At 43.1% G+C, this 17,122-nt stretch overlaps 1 protein-coding gene and 2 pseudogenes across 1 annotated transcript in view; 2 read left to right on the forward strand and 1 right to left on the reverse strand.

Annotated features, from left to right (window-relative positions):
* The first annotated feature begins 286 nt into the window (after positions 1-286).
* On the forward strand, positions 287-1,255 carry LOC114218616 (olfactory receptor 52Z1P-like; annotated as a pseudogene).
* An 8,030-nt stretch (positions 1,256-9,285) lies between these two features.
* Positions 9,286-10,326, forward strand: LOC114218641 (olfactory receptor 52Z1P-like; annotated as a pseudogene).
* Positions 10,327-14,890: 4,564 nt separating this feature from the next.
* Positions 14,891-17,122, reverse strand: part of RRM1 (ribonucleotide reductase catalytic subunit M1) — a 36,679-nt gene continuing 34,447 nt past the window's right edge. The window contains exons 18-19 of the mRNA XM_028115950.2: positions 16,525-16,713; positions 14,891-15,512 (exon numbers count right to left, since the gene is read on the reverse strand). Of these exons, the coding sequence (XP_027971751.1) occupies positions 15,324-15,512; positions 16,525-16,713 (378 nt within the window). The 3' untranslated portion in view covers positions 14,891-15,323. The remainder of the gene's footprint in view (positions 15,513-16,524; positions 16,714-17,122) is intronic.

Below are 17,122 nucleotides of genomic sequence, written 5' to 3' on the forward strand. Positions count from 1 at the left end.
GAAATTACTAAAAATATTCTTAAATCATAGTAATTTAATAGTAGCCCCAGTGACTCTGCAACAAGACTGATACAGCTTTCTCATTATATTTGAAATGCAAAGATTTATTGAAAGATGTATATCTCATTAAATTATGAACCTTAAATTCTCCTTTTTTCTCCAGGAACATTGACTCATGAAGACCAAAGCCTAGTGAAGGTGGGGCAGGCCCTGGTGGGGTCAAGGTACAGAATCCAGGCCTCCTGAATCTCTTACCTTCCCAGAGCCATCCTGCTCCCCAGGGACAATGTCATCTTGGAGCAATGGCAGCTCCAATGTGTCCTATACCAGCTTCCTCCTGGTGGGCTTCCTGGGGCTGCAGGACTCCCGTGCCCTCCTGGTGTTGCCCTTCCTCAGCCTCTTCCTGGTGATCATCTCTGCTAATGCTCTGGTCATCCACACGGTGGTGGCCCAGCAGAGCCTGCATCAGCCCACGTACTTGCTCATTGCCCTGCTCCTGGCTGTCAACATCAGTGTTGCCACCACCGTGGTGCCTGCCATGATGTTTGGCTTCTCCACCCACTTCAACCGCATCTCCCTGTCTCACTGTCTGCTCCAGATGTTCTGCATCTACTTCCTCGTTGTTTTTGACTGCAACATCCTGCGGGTCATGGCCCTGGACTGCTATGTTGCCATCTGCTACCCTCTCCGCTACCCCAAGAGAGTGACGGGCCAGGTGCTGGCTGGCCTGTTGGGGGTGGCACCTACATCGGCGATCCAGTGGTGGGGCTGGCCTCCCAGCTTCGCCTCTGCCACTCAGACATAATCCACCACTTTGCCTGTGAGCACATGGCCCTCATGAACCTCTCCTGTGGGGACATCTCCCTGAACAAGACTGTGGGGCTCACTGTCCACATCTTCAACAGAGTACTGGACATGTGCTACTTGGAGCTTCCTACTCCCGCATCATCCACACCGCCTTCTGGATTTCGTCCAGCAGAGCAGGCCCTGAACACCTGGGGCTCCCACCTGCTGGTCATCTTCACAGTCTACTCTTCCACCATGTCCTCATCCATCGTCTACCGGGTGGCTCGCACCGCCTCCCAGAACGAGCACAACCTGCCCAACGCCCTCTACTTGCTGCTCCCATGTCTAGTAAACCCCATCATCTATGGAGCCAGGACCAAGGAAAACAGGCAGCACCTGGCAACTCTGTTCCAAAGGGCACAGCTACCAGCACCAGTCTCTGCCCTCGCACAGGGAGCTTCCTGCCTGACTCTTTGGGACTTGGAGTTCCTACAGTCACTCTCACTAGCAAGTGGGTAAATGTGCGAGTCGGTCATCTGTGCTGTATTTTGGCTTTGACGATCTGCATTCATCTTTGAGAGTCTTTGATCCGTTTTCTGAAAGCAGCTACTAATCCAGAGTTATACAGTAATCAACTGCAAAGTAAGCTTCTGTCTCTGCATTCTAATTTTTCTCCCCTTCTTTCTGCATGTGATTTTCATTCATTCATACATCATTCATCAAACATCTATTTTACACACATCATGCTAACCTCGTGATTGCAAAGAGAGAAAAAAAATCAGTCTCTTCCCTGAAGGAGGCTCCAGGGTATAAAGTTTCCAAGGTATAAAGACATGTAATGTTCAACAATAGCTTTATGTACAAAACTCTGTGGGAACACAGAGAAAGGACAATTGCTAAGACAATTGCTAAGACAGAACACTTCACAGAGAAGGTGAATTTGAGTTGTGTTTGAAACATAAGATAAGGCGTTTGCAGGAGAGGAAGGAGATAGAAGAAAAGGCATTCCAAGCCAAAGCAGCAGCAGGGGCAAAGGCACAGAGGCAGGGTAGACACGGCTGAGAGGGCACTTCCCGCCAGTCCCAGTCTCCCTGGCACAGGGGCAGATGTGGGCCAGGTGGGGAAGGAGGCCAGATGGGCACGCAGAGGCCAGCTGATGAAGGGCCTCATCTATCGTGATAAGGAGTTTGTGGTTTACTCCAGGCAATATGTAACCACGTAAGAGTCCAAAGCGGCAAGGTGGCAAGGTCCTATCTGCGTTTTGGAACGATGGCTCTGCAGCCCTAATAGAGTACTGTGGGAAGAAATAAGACGGTTGGAAAGGAAGGCATGAAAATAAAAGACTTCAGAGGCAGTACATTTACGGGTAATGGTCTAGAGTCTGATCATATATTTGTGACCAGGACTTGATGGACAGTATGTCACTTGTGTTGAAGGAAGCAAATGATTAAACAAAGATGGTGTACAGATCACTGACATGAATGCACCGTACTGTCGTCCAGAAGAATGGCAGGGACGAAAGGTAGACTGAGCCAATGTCCTCTATGAAAACAGGAAAAGGATCTTGAAGCTGTTAGAAAACAAGGATGAGGAAGGAAGGGGATACAACGCTGGAAACTGAGCCCATACTACACTTGCAAAGCCATCAGAGAGGGAGCCTTTTGTAATTTGCACAAAAGTATGCTATGTACTAGACACAGCTTTGATTATAAGACACCAAAAGAAACTAAAAAGGTAAGCCACAGATTTGGGGAAGATATTTGCAATAAATTTAACCAAGAAGGAACTAGTATCTAGAATATGTAAAGAACAACTACAAATCAATAAGAAAAAGACAGACAACTTGAGAGTAAAATAATAGTAAAATAGGCAAAAGACTTAAACAGTCACTTCAAAAAGTAAGCATAAGAAAAGGTATTTGACCTCTAGCCTCTCATATATAGATGTTCAAGTTGCGCACTGTACAACTTCACACATCTATTGTGTAAACATAGCAGATTTGTACATGTATTACAAAATTTCCCAGCAGATGACAATGAAATTCTCATGTATTACTAGGGAGGTTGTAGATTGGTGAACCATTTGGAAGACAACTTGCCATTATCTAGTGAAATTGAAGATATGTACACCCCATGACCCCATAAATCTCCTCAGACACACGGGCATCAAAATGCATGTATAAGAATATTTGTAGTGGCATTGTTGAAGTTGTGAAAAACTAGAAACAAAATAATGTCCTTCAGCAATAAAATGTGTAAATAGATTATGGTATATTCATACATTAAAATGCTATCAACAATAAAATACAGTCACAAGTACAACATCCATTCATGATAAAAATCCTCTGCAAAGTAGGTCTAAAGGAAATATACCTCAACATAATAAAGGCCATATATGAAACACCCACAGCTAATATCATACTAATGGTGAAAAACTGAAAGCTTTTCCCCAAAGGTCAGGAAGAAGACAAGGATGTCCACTCTTACCACTTTAATTCACCATAGTACTGGCAGTCCTAGCCATAGTAATTAGAGAACATAAAGAAATAAAAGACATCCAAACTAGTAAGGAAGAAGTAAAACTCTCACTATTTGCAGATGACATGATACTCTATATAGAAAACCCTAAAGACTCCACCAAAACTACTAAAACTGATAAATGAATTCAGTTAAGTTGCAGGATACAAAATCAATGTACAGAAATCTGTTGCATTCCTATATACTAATAATGAAGCAGCAGAAAGTGAAATTAAGAAAACAATCCCATTTACAGTTGCACCAAAAAAATAAAATAGGAATAAATTTAACCAAAGAAGTGAAAGTCCTATACTCTGAAAACTATAAAATAGTGATGAAAGAAATTCAAGATGGCTGAAAGAAATTCAAGATGGCACAAAGAAATGAAAAGACATTCCATGCTCATGGGTTAGAAAAATATATATTGCTCAAATGTCTATAATACCCAAAACAATCTACACATTTAATGCAATCCCTATCAAAATACCAAGAGCATTTTTCACAGAGCTAGAACAAACAATCCTAAAATTTGCATGGAACAACGAAAGACCTCAAATAGCCAAAGCAAACTTGAAAAAGAAAAACAAAACCGGAGGTATCACAATTCTGGACCTCAAATTATATTACAAAGTGGTAGTAAGTAAAACAGTATGGTATTCGCATAAAAATAGATCAATAGAATAGAAAACCCAGAAATAAACCCACAATTATATGGGCAATTAACCTTTGACAAAGGAGGAATGACTACCCACTGGGCAAAAGGCAGTCTCTTCAACTAATGGTTTTGGGAAAACTGGACAGCTACATGCAAAAGAATGAAACTGCACCCCTTTCTATACCATACACAAAAATAAACTCAAAATGGAAAAAAGACCTAAATGTGAGACCCTAAACCATAAAAATCCTTAAAGAGAGCACAAGCAGCAATTTCTCTAACATCAGGAAGAGAAATAAATGCAAAAATAAACTATTGGAACTATATCAAAAGAAAAAGCTTCTACACAGCAAAGGAAATGATCGACAAAACTAAAAGACAACCTACTGAATGGGAGAAGATACTTGCAAATGACATATCCAATAAAGGATTAGTATTCAAAATATATAAAGAACTGATACAATTCAACACCAAAAAAAAAACACCCAAATAATTTAATTTAAAAATGGGCAGAAGACATGAACAGACATTTCTCCAAAGAAGACATACAGATGGCTAACACATACATGAAAAGATGCTCAACATCACTCATCGTCAGGGAAATACAAATCAACACCACAATGAGATATCCCCTCACACCTGACAGAATGGCTAAATCAAAAATACAAGCAACAAGTGTTGACGAGGATGTGGAGAGAAAGGAACCCTCATGCACTCTTGGTGGGAATGCAAACTGGTACAGCCCACTCTGCAAAATAGTATGGAAGTTCCTCAAAAACTTAAAAATAGGGATGCCTGTGTGGCTCAGTCAGTTAAGCGTCTGCCTTAGCTCAGGTCATGATCTCAGGGTCCTGGGATCAAGTCCCATATCAGGCTCCTTGCTCAGCAGGGAGCCTGTTTCTCCCTTTGCCCACCGCTCCCCCTGCTTGTGCACACTCTCTCTCTCTGACAAATAAATAAATAAAATCTTTTTTAAAAAAGTTAAAAATACAACTACCTTATGATCCAGTAATCACATTACTTGATATTTACCCAAAAAATACAAAAACACTAATTCAAAGGGATACACGCAACCCTATATTTATAGCAGCCTTATTTACAATAGCCAAACTATGGAAGCAGCCCAAGTGTCCATCAGTTGATGAATGGATAAAGAAGAGGTGTGGGGCACCTGGGTGGCTCAGTCATTAAGCGTCTGCCTTTGGCTCAGGTCATGATCCCGGGGTCCTGGGATCAAGCCCCATGTTGGGCTCCCTGCTCAGTGGGAGGCCTGCTTCTCCCTCTCCCACTCCCCCTGCTGTGTTCCCTCTCTCAATGTCTCTCTCTCTCTCTGTCAAATAAATAAATAAAATCTTTAAAAAAAAAAAAAAGGTGGTATTTACATACAATGGAATATTACTCAGCCATAAAAAAAAGAAATCTTGCCATTTACAACAACATGGATAGAGCTAGAGAGTATAAAGCTAAGCAAAATAAGTCAGTCAGAGAAAGACAAATACCATTTAATTTCACTCATATGTGGAATTCAAGACACAAAACAAATGAGAAAATGGAAAAAAGAGACAGAGGGAGAGAGAGAGGCAAACCAAGAAAGAGACTCTTAACTATAGAGAACAAACTGATGGTTACCAGAGGGGAGGTCAGCAGGGGAATGCATGAAATAGGTGATGGGGACTAAAGAGTACATTTATCATGATGAAAAAATACAAACAAATAAATATATATAAAATTTAAAAAATTAGAACAATAAAATACAGTATCATGCAACATGAATGAATTTTTCAATCATAATATATTTTTCCTATTTTTCTAAATCTCCTCAGGATATAATGGATTGTAGAAAGCCAAAAATATATACAATGTATTGTGGGGTTTGTTATTTATGTAGCAATCAAACACGAGTACAGTACCCAAACACTGGGAGAGGGGAAATGGAAGAAGCCTGTTATCAGGATCCCATACTGTTTGTTGAAGTCGAATAATACAACTTAAAATAGACTGTGGTCAGTTGAAGATGTGGACCATACATGCTAAAGCAACCTCTAAAATGATACAACTAAGGCGCAGCAAACACGCTGAGTAGAATCGAATCATAAAATACTCAATCCAAAGAAAGGAAAAGAGGAGCTTTGCAGTTCTATTTTCAAATTCCAGAGGACAAAGTGGTGAGGGGAGCCAGCCCCTGCCTCTGTGCGTCTCAGCTCTTTGCAGCAGAGCCCACACTGAAGTCACCACCTGCCCCCGTTCCTGAGCCGCCTACGCTGGGCAAGTAAATCCCTCAGCCCTCTCCGTGTGGTGCGCACGCACACACACACACACACACACACACACTCTGCACCTAAATCAGGTCCCTGGCTCTCCCACTGTCCCCCAAGTGTCCTTTCCTGTCTTTGGATGACCCTGAGTGCCTATGTAATCCCCAGATTGCAAAAGCCCCTTCCCCTCAGCTGAGCCTCAGGTCATTTCTGGGTGCCCCTGGGACGGAGCCTGACCTGAACACTGCCTTGTCTCTCTAAGCCTCTAACGGCTTAACTGTAAAATGAGGGAAATCCCTCAGCAGATGTGACTTCTCTCTGAGAAATACCAAGAGCCATAGAAATGAAAATGTTAGTACACTGTCACCTCCACCCAGCCTCTCTCCCGGGGGTCCCCCGGGAGTTCTGGGTTTCTCGTCTCCTCCTTGGCGTCCTTGGACATGAGTGTCCACAGGGAACCTCCTCAGGCTCCTCCCCTGGAGTCACAGGTCTACTTGTCCATCCCTCCTCTTCAGCCTCACAGATCAGTGCTTTTCTGAGGCGAAACCAAAGCCACGGCAGACTGCACCCCAACAGGAGACCACCACAGGCTTCCACGGTGAGGCTGGGGTAGAGGACAGATTGATGGGGATTTGGAGGCAGGCTGGACCTGAACTCCACCCATTACCATCGAGAACCTAGGTTCATATCCCAGCCCTATCATGTAATACCTATGAGACGTTAAGAAAATTAGTTACCGTCTCTAAACCTCAGTGTCCTCATCTACAGACAGGGTTAATAAATAAATTCATCCCTCAGGGTTGCTGTGAGTATTAAAGAAATACTACATGGAAAAACCCTTGGAATCGCGTCTGGCATGTAGTAAGTGCTCAATAAATGCTAACTCTTAATATCACTGCTGAGACTAAGAATGCTTGGAACCTGTCCAATGCTGCCTCCTGTGTGGGGTGTGAGGGGGAAAGCGGTAGTGTGGATGGAAGAGTCCTAGAAGACCTAAATTTGAGGTCTGGCTCTTCTTGTTAGGGGAGACTGAGCAAGTCACTTGGGATCTCTGAGGTTTGATGGGTTTCATTTTTCATTCATTCATTCATTCACGCAACCTCCAAGGGCTGCTCTAAGTTGCAAATGAAAATATTTATTCACGTCCCTTTGCACATTCATTTGTTCCTTCAACACACTTACTGAGCACATATTCAGCCGTGGGCTCCAGGCTGGGCACTGGGGCAGAGATGAAGAAGACATGGTCTCCCTACTGGCACCACTGTCAGTCCAGCAGAGAGCTCCAGCAGCAAGCCAGCGATTATTGCATGATAAAGGCATGTCCCGGAGCTCTGCTTTTAAAGGTGAGGAGAAAGGGGCACCTGGCGGGCTCAGTCGGTTAAGCATCTTCCTTCAGCTCAGGTCATGATCCTGGGGTCCTCTGCCCCTCCCCCACTCCCCACCCCTGTGCTCGTGCTCACTCGCTCTCTCTCAAATAAATAAATAAAATCCTTTTTAAAAATAAAAAATAGGGCACCTGGGTGGCTCAGTTGGTTAAGCGTCTGCCTTCAGCTCAGGTCATGATCCCAGGGTCCTGGGATCAAGTCCCACATGGGGCTCCCTGCTCAGCGGAAAGTCTGCTTCTCCCTCTGCCTCAGCCTGCCACTCCCCCTGCTTGTGCTCTCTGTCAAATAAATAAATAAAATCTTTTAAAAAATATAAAAAATAAAGGTGAGGAGAAAGATGGAAAGCTTGAGGGTTGTATCAAGTTAAGGTAGAGCTTATTTTCTCTAGACAGAGATGAACTTTTTCAAATGCTAAGGGGAAAGGGGGAGAAGTAGATGTCCTGAGGACAGAAGAAAGAAGAGACATCTGTCCCTGGGAACCGAAGGAAGAGAGAGGAACCCAGTCGCCAGTTTGTGAGGACAGGGCGGAGCTCTGCGTGTGGTTTTGACCTTTCCAAGGGAGGAGTTGCACACGGCTCTGGCATCTTCATCACAGCCTCCTACCTGTCCCTCTCCTCTGCTACTCCAAAACATTAAGCCTTGTAGGGTGACTTGGCTGGGTTGGTCTTTGGCCTCTACTCAGTCTGTAAATTCCTTTACCTCAAAGCCTCCAGAGCAACCAAACCTCTCCTCTGGTTTCCAGAACTCCATTTGCTGCTGGCTCTCACACTGCTTCTCTCCCCTCTTTTTCTCAGTCTGCTTCACTGGCATCTGCTCTTCAGGATTCTGTCTCATGCCATCTATGAAGTTCTAATCCTCACATAGTCATCTCCAGCCTTAATCCCCCCATCACACTCTCCATCTTATTTTTGACTGGGCATGTTGACTGGGCATCTCTTCATCTACCAGTCCTCACCACATCCAAATGCAATCAATTAATTGTACCTCCTAGCACCCCAACCCTGTTCCTCCTTTCTCAGGCTTTAGGAGCACCAATGCAGTCATCCTCGCTAACAACAACAACAACAAAAACCCTTGACATTACTGTTGATTCCTCGGTCTCTCCCCACTTCCAATTGCTCTTAAGTCTGATTGATGTAACTCTCAAAATATCTCTTCAATCTCTCTCAAGACTTTCATCAGCCAGTTAACTGATTTGCTCATCTCTCATTCTTTTTCGTCCCTTCTGCCCCTCCTTGAGGAGGCTGTTATTCTACATTTCCTTTCTTGACTGTTTAGTGTCAAGAAGCTCCATGAGGAACTACCTGAGTAATCCTAAAATGCAAAACAGGAGAGCAAATTACAGTTCATGTGACAGAGACAGACTGACCTTGTTCAAGCTAAGACGTCCATCAGCAGGGGCACCTGGGTGGTTCAATCGGTTAAGCGTCTGACTCTTGATTTTGGCTCAGGTCATGATCTCAGGGTCGTGAAATCGAGCCCCGTTTTGGGCTCTGTGCTGGGCATGGAGCGTACTTAAGATTCTCTCTCCCTCTACCTCTGCGCCGCCCCCCCAACACTCATGCGCACCCTCTCTATATATAAAAAAAAAAAGAAAGAAAGAAAAAGAAATAGGCGTTCTTCCATTGACCATGTTGTTCCAACCGTCTCTGATCCCCACTCCAGAGGCCAACCCAGGGCCAAAGTTAATGGGTGAGGATGGAAATACCAGCACCTTTGACACCTCCTACACCAACTTCTTCCTGATGGGCTTCCCTGTATTGCAAGAGTGGCAGCCCCTCCTGGTCCTGCCTCTTACCTTCCTTTATGTGACCGTCATTTCTGCCAATACCCTGGCCATCCACACGGTGGTGGCCCAGCGGAGCCTGTATCAGCCCATGTACCTGCTCATCGCCCTGCTCCTGGCTATCAACGTTTGTGCTGCCACTGCCATGGTGCCCAAAATGCTGGCGGGCTTTGTGCATTATGCTAACCCCATATCACTGCACAGCTGCCTGGCCCAAATGTTCTTTATCTACTTCACTCTCCTTCTAGACTACAACCTCCTGCTGGCCATGGCCCTAGACCGCTACGTGGCCATCTGTCACCCACACCGCTATACTGACCTGATGACCTCCCACCTGCTGGCTGTGCTGGCCATTCTTGCCCTGACACGGAGCCTAGGAGTGGCAGTGCCTTTGGTGGGCTAATGTCACAAGCTCGATTCTGCCGGACAATGGTGATTCCACACTTCACCTGTGAGTACATTGCACTGTTGAGCATAGCTTGTGGAGACTTGACTTTCAACAATAAGTTGGAAAAAAACAAACAATAAGTTGGGACTGGCCATGCGGTTGGTCACTGTGACCTTTGATCTAGCCCTTCTAGGGGCTTCCTACACCCGCATCATTTATGCTGCCTTCTGGATCTCTTCTGGGGGAGCCCGAGCCAAGGCCTTGCATACATGTGGCTCCCACTTACTGGTCATCCTCACTATCTACCTCTCTGGTCTCTCCACCTCCACTGTCTTCCGAGTAGCCAAGACTATGTCTCAGGATGTCCAGAACCTGCTCAGTGCCATCTACTTGCTGCTCCCAGGAGCCTTGAATCCTGTCATTTACGGGGTGAGGACCAGGGAGATCCGGCAACATGTGGAAAAGATGCTCTATAGCAAGAAATCAGCCCAGGAGGTTGGGGAGAATGCAGAGAGAATGCAAGGTATGATAGTGGAGGGGAAATTGCCAGGGTGAGAGGACTTTATTAACTTGGGAAGTTGAGGCTGTGACCCTGGGAATAAGAAATAAGCAGGCTTTACTGAGGGACAGCCTGAAATCATGAGGAGATTATGGGCTCAAATCAACAGGTCCATTGTTGGCCAACAATTGCTTTTTAAATTCTCAGAATGCTTTTTCTATTTCCATTCAATAATAAAACTGCTTTCACCTATTTATTTTTTTATGATTTTATTTACTATTCGAGAGAGAGAGCACAAGTGGGGGCAGAGGGAGAGGGAGAAGCAGACCTCGCAGCTGAGCAGGGAGCCCAATGCGGGGCTTGATCCCAGGACCCTGAGATCATGACCTGAGCCGAAGGCGGATGCTCAACAGACTGAAACACCCAGGTACCCCCTTTTTTAAAATTTTTTTAAAAGATTTTATTTTATTTGAGAGGGAGAGAGAGCAGGGAGGGATGGGCAGAGGGAGAGGGAGCGAATCTCAAGCAGACTTCATACTAAGCACAGAGCCCGACACAGGGCTGGATCTCATGACCCTGAGATCATGACCTGAGCTGAAATCAAGAGTCAGACGCTTAACCAAGCCACCCAGGCACCCCATTACCTATTTATCTTTGTTTAGTTTCTTTGTCCTCTTCCCCCTGAGAAAGCCCCAATTAATATCTGGATGTATAGAGTCCCACTGGAAGTTGTACAGAGCAAGTCAGACAGACCACGACCTGCTCTGAACATATAAACAGGCCAGGCCCTTCCCTGGGACCCAGCCTCTCTCAAATACAGCCTAAGCCCCGTCTGACCAAATATACAGGGCAGCCTTGTGGTTTCCAGTCTAACCCAAGCACACTGGTTGGGTTCTAGAGTCCAGTCAGTCGCAAACACAGGTGAGGCCCCAGGCCTGATACCCCCAATCTGACACAAGCACACAGGTCAGGCCTACCCCAAGTATCCAACTAGGGCCACACAAACAGGTCAGGTCCTGCCCAGGGCCACTTAGTCTGACAGAGACCCAGACCAGGTCTTCTCCTGGGGCCCAGTCTGACCCAAAAACCCGACTAGACCAATAGGGTATTTAAGTCTGACCCAAACCCATAGGTTAGGCCCCTCTTCTCATGGCAGCCTGTGTGAGCTACCTAAAAGTTACTCCCTACTTAAAAGACTTCCACAACTGTCAGTGGAATAGAACGTCCTTCAGGGATTTCCCTAAAAGGGGTTATGGTGCCTGCATACTGTGTGGAGCCATGTGTAAACCAGGCCTGAGTTTTCTCTCCTTCTATTTACTGATCATAGGGAACTCCCCATGAGGCCACAGGTGCAGGCTGGGAGAGGTGTAATGGGAGTGAGGACCATGGGCATTTGGGCCACTTCTTCAGTAACTTATGTGTGCTTCCAGGGCCTCTTGAGCCAAATCTTGTATATACCACTTCAACGTGTATACCATTTGATGATGGAATGCTGTTGTGAATGCCCAACTTTATGGCTTGGTGGGTCAAACAGCACCCAGTTCATGATGGGCAGCTCAGGTTGCTTAGTGGTCCATGGTGAAGCATTCGGACTCTACTGAGTAGCAAGCCAAAAGATGTTTCTCAAAAAGTGAGTAGTTATCAAGAGGATGGCAGGGCTTTGCTCCAAAATCCTAAGAGCCTCTGAGAGGCTCCAAACAGCATCCTTATCTGCCACCTCAACACCGTAGACCTGCTGGATCATATGCGGGCAGGGCAGCTTGTGTGGCAGCCTAGGCCTGTTGCAGAGCCTTCTCTTGTTCCAAGCCCCACTCAAAACTAGTAGCTTTTCAGGTTATTTGATAGAGGCCAGAGTAGCACATCCAAATGAGGAATATGTTGCCATGCTGCCTCCAAAATCCAGAGGCTCACTAGGCATTGTGCCTGTCCTTTGGTTGTAAGAGGAGCCAGATGCAACAATTTATCTTTCACCATAGAAGGAACATCTCAACATGTCTCATACCATTGGAGCCCTTGAAATTTCAGAGATAGAAGGCCCCCGAATTTTTGTCCTATTTCCCACCCTCTGAAACACAAACGTTCTACCAATAAGTCTAGAGTAGTTGCTAATTTTTAGGTCCAATTAGCAGGTCATCAATGTACCCTAACAGGGTCATATATTGTAGAAAGGTGATCAAGATGAACTAAATTATGACATAAGGCTAGAGAGCTGATATACCTCTGAGGCAGAACATATACACAATCACCCAGAACCTTGCCTCTTAGTGTTTGATTAGGAGTACCCAATGATGGTATTTTGAGTGTCTCTATTACCACATCACACCATAAACTATCAGTACTCCCTTTACTACTGGAAATAGTCATTAGTGCCTTTAAATCTAATCAGATTATAGAACCAATTCCAGAAACTCCCGAACCAATTCAGAAGACTCTTACTGAAGATTCTATTCCTCTAGAACCACTTTTGGTACCAAAATCTGTATCAGTCAGGGTTCTTATTCTCTAGAGAAAACAAAACCAATGACAAAAACCAACGGGAGGGGTTGGTAAAGGAGGTTAGGTGGGAAAGAGGGAAGGGGAGAGGGCGAGAGAGATTTTAAGTAATTGTCTCACATAATTGTGGAACTAGCAAATCTGAAGTTGGCAGAGCAGGTTAGCATGCTGGAGACCCAGAGAAGAAATGATATTGTAGCTCAAGTCCAAAGGCAGTCTGAAGGCAGAAGTCCTTCTTAGGGGACCTCAATCTTTCTTAAGGCCTTCAACTGATTGGATGAGGAAACTCACATTATGGAGGGTAATCTGATTTACTCAAAGTCTTCAGACTTAAATGTTAATTCCAACTAAAAAAAATATCTTCACAGCAGTACCTAGGCTAGTGTTTGACGAAATACCTGTGTACCATGGCCTAGCCAGTTGGCACATAAAATTAACCATCACAGATGCCTAGGCTCAGCGCAAGCCTCGTCACATGTGGAAAAAGTGCCCTAGCACAGAGCCAATCTGCACCAACAGAGAGCTCCTGAAACTCAAGGAAATCTGTCAAAACATAAAATGAATATGCACTAAAGGTACAGAGACTTCAGTGATCATATGCACTAGGGAATAGTCTCTGAAAAAGCAGTTTGGAAGTCTCAAACAGAATATTTCAACCAAAAAATCACAGGCATTACAAAGAAACAGGAAAACATAGCTCATTCAAAGGAACAACAAAAATTGATAGAAAACATCCCTGAGGATGCCCAGCCATCAGACTTACTATACAAAGATATTAAAACAACTGTCTTAAATATGCTTAAAGAGCTAAAGGAAAACATGGACAAATAAGTAAAGGAAATCAGAAAAACAATGTATTAAAATCAGAATATCAACTAAGAGAAATTGGTCAAGGGAAACAAATTTTAGAGCTGGAAAGAATAACTGAGATAAAAAATTCATTAAAGGGGCTCAACAGATGTGAGCGTGAAGGAAAATCAATGACCATGATGATAGCACAGTTGAAATTATTGAGTCTAAGGAAAAAAAAAGAATTAAGAAAAGTGAATGAACTCTAAGGGACCTGTGGGACACAAGCAGTGGACCAAAAGATGCATTATGGAGTCCCAGAAGGAAAAGAAAGAAAGGGGCAAAAAGATTATCTGAAGAAATAATGGCTGAAAACTTCCCAAATTTAATGAAAGATGTCAATCTACTGATTCAAGCAGCTCAACAAACATCAAGGAGGATAAACTCAGAGATCCACACCAAGATACATAAAAATCAAACTGTCAAAAGCCATTAGGATGGCTATTATCAAAAATACAAAAAACTAACAATTGTTGGCAAGGATGTGGAGTAACTGGAACTCTCGTGCACTACTGGTAGGAATGTAAAATGGTGCAACTCCAATAGAAAAGTTTGGCAGTTCCTCAAAAAGTTAAACAAAGAATTATGATATATTCCCACAATTCCACTTCTAGGTATACACCCCAAAAACCGAAAACAGTAATTCAAACAGATACTTGTGCATCAATGTTCACAGCAGCATTATTCACAATAGCCAACAGGTGAGAATAACCCCAATGTCCGCTGACATATGAATGGCTAGACAAAACGTGATATATACTACAATGGAATATTACTCAATCTTTAAGAGGAATTAAATTCTGCTATATGCTACATGGATGAACCTTGAAAACATGTTAAGTGAAGTAAGCCAGACACAGAAGGTCACATATTATAGTATTTCATTTATATGAGGTACCTAGAATAAGTAACTTGAAAGACAAAAAGGAGAACAGAGATTACCAGGGATTAAGAGAAGGGAATAAGGAGTTATTATTTTAGAGTTTCTGTGTGGGATGATAAAAAACGTCTGGAAATAGGTAGTGGTGATGGTTGTAGATTGTATATGTACTTCATGCCACTAAATTATATGCTTTCAAGTGGGTAAAATGGTTAATATTTATGTTATATATATTTTACAATAAAAAGAGGAAAGAGGCATATGTTAAAATCAGAATTCTGCACAGCATCTAGGTAATTTTTCTTAAAATTTTTTCCCTAAACTCTCAAAGAACAGAAAATGTTTTTTTCAAATTTAACCTCTGTATGAAAATAAATGACAAATTTGGTCTCACACAGTCACTTAGAAATGTTTATTTCAGAATGACCTATAGGACCTTATCCAGATAAAGGTCCTGTCAGCACTTCTCACAGATTGACTCAGTTTTGTATCTATGGACCCACTAGTCAAAGCAGCAAAACAAAGTGCCTTACGAAAACTGAGGTCACCAGAAAAGGGTGCCATGTGAGCAATGAAACCCTTCTCAATCACTCTCCCTATTTGCATGGTGACTTCTTTTGCACTCCTAAAACTTCTACTTTGATTCCCAAGATATCAATTTAAAAAATTAATACTTTCACACTATACAGAAACAGTACTTTAAACTGACCAATCCTTTTGCTGCATTAAGGTCCAGCAAAGCCTTAGCACTTCAAGCAAACCTACTACACCTATCTATGCTCAAGAAGTAGTTTGGCTGTGAAGAAGTGCTGGTCTCTTCTAAGCCTTTCCTCAGGACCCACACATCAGACATTCCTCTCTGTTCTCCAGAGAGCACACCATGGCTGCTGTGTTCCTCTCCTTCTCTTCTTCTTCTTTTGTTGCCTTCTCCTTATCTTTCAGCTTCTCTTTATTTAGAGTGAACTGGATTGGATTTGCTGCTGGTCGTGTCCTTAAGTAATACATCCCAGTCTTCAAACCCTACAAAGGAAGCAAATACAACTATTAGAAATTGTAAGAACACTAGGCGTTCGAGACCAATGTTTAAAATACATTTCCATAAACCAAGTCAGACTGTTTCTAAACCTGAAACTCCAACTCCTCTAGGAAGCCTTCTCAGAAATGCTTAAACAGGTAGAGTCAGACAGTATGCTGTGTTCCTTTTGCCACTAAAAAAGCTTACCTCTTTGGAAATGTCAAATATTTTTGTTCTTTAGTCTTTTCTTGTTTTGATGTGTATAACTTCCAAGTCTGCCTAAAACATGTCTGTCTTATAACTATTTATGGAGCTAGATTGTGTCTCTGTAAGGAACAGATGGTGACTACTTCAAGGATAAGGATCATCTTCTATTCAGGATCCCCAGTCTTGGCACACAGTATGTGGTCAATAAATGCCTCTTAAATTAAAAAAAAAAAAAAAAAAAACTGTAAATCTATATAAATACCCAGAAGATTGCCAGGTAATAAGGATAGAATCCAGAATCACAGGACTTTACAGTTGGCAATGAGAAGTAACTGGCTCTTACACTGTATATCGTTAAAGTGGGGAAACAAAGGATGTTTTTGAATAGTGGGTTGACACATGTAAAAGCTTTATTTTAGAAACAGCAGCAGTGCACAAGACAGCCTAGAGCAGACACTAGAAGCAGGGAGATCAGTTAAGAAGTTTAAGAATAATGGCAGTGGAACAGGAAGAAAGATATTCAAGAAACAGTACAAAGGAACAACCACCACAATTTGGTGAGTGTTTGTATGGAGAATAAGGGGAGAGTTGTAGGTAACTCCAAGGTTTCAAACCTAAGAATGAAATAATCCTAAAATAAACAAGAAAATCCGAAGTGAGAGCTTGATCTGGTACAAAAACCATGATTTGGTTTTAACATATTGGGGCTGAAGTGAAAGAACTGCTAGGTGGCAATATTTAATAGGTAGCTAGAATATAAAACCGTTCCAATTCCAAAATATCCCAACTTCCTTGATTTCCTCCACCAACCTGCTTCCAGCCGTAGAAATGCATACTGGTGAGTTTGCCATAGTTAGGCTCAGCGATGTGGATGTTCAAAGATTGGCTTTGATCAATGAAAGCACCTCTTTCAGCTGCCATCTTAAGAACGGTTTTCTGTGAAATTTCCCACACAGTCTTATAAAGTTGCTTCAGGTCATCAGGAATTTCGGGTATGCTCTGAAGAAATAAAAACAAATGTTTATTGCAGGCTGGCTGAAGAAATCAGGACAATTAACGTAATTAATGACACAAGGGTCTGGCCTTAGTTCTATTTCCTGCCAGGTCTGACTGTATAATCATCAGACAATATGATCCTTATCAAGTTTCCGAAGACTGCTCACCTCTGGCTTAGAACGTTCAACAAAACTCCATTTAACCAACAAAATATCTGGCTAGTGGTAATGACTTTAAGATCCATTTCTATTTGGATTATAGCCAAAACATTCATTGTTCTAAAGGTACTTAATAATAATTTATTAAGCAGCAATAAATGACCCCTGAATTTTACAGAAAACACAAGTAATCAGGGCTGTAACTCACAGGCAAACAATCAAGGGAAGCAATGAAACAAACCCCTTTTGGAGTT

Source organism: Eumetopias jubatus, unplaced genomic scaffold (genome assembly GCF_037043125.1).
Source record: "Eumetopias jubatus isolate StellerSeaLion01/CBP00866 unplaced genomic scaffold, mEumJub1_p1.0 scaffold_13, whole genome shotgun sequence".
NCBI classification, from domain to species: Eukaryota; Metazoa; Chordata; class Mammalia; order Carnivora; family Otariidae; genus Eumetopias; species Eumetopias jubatus.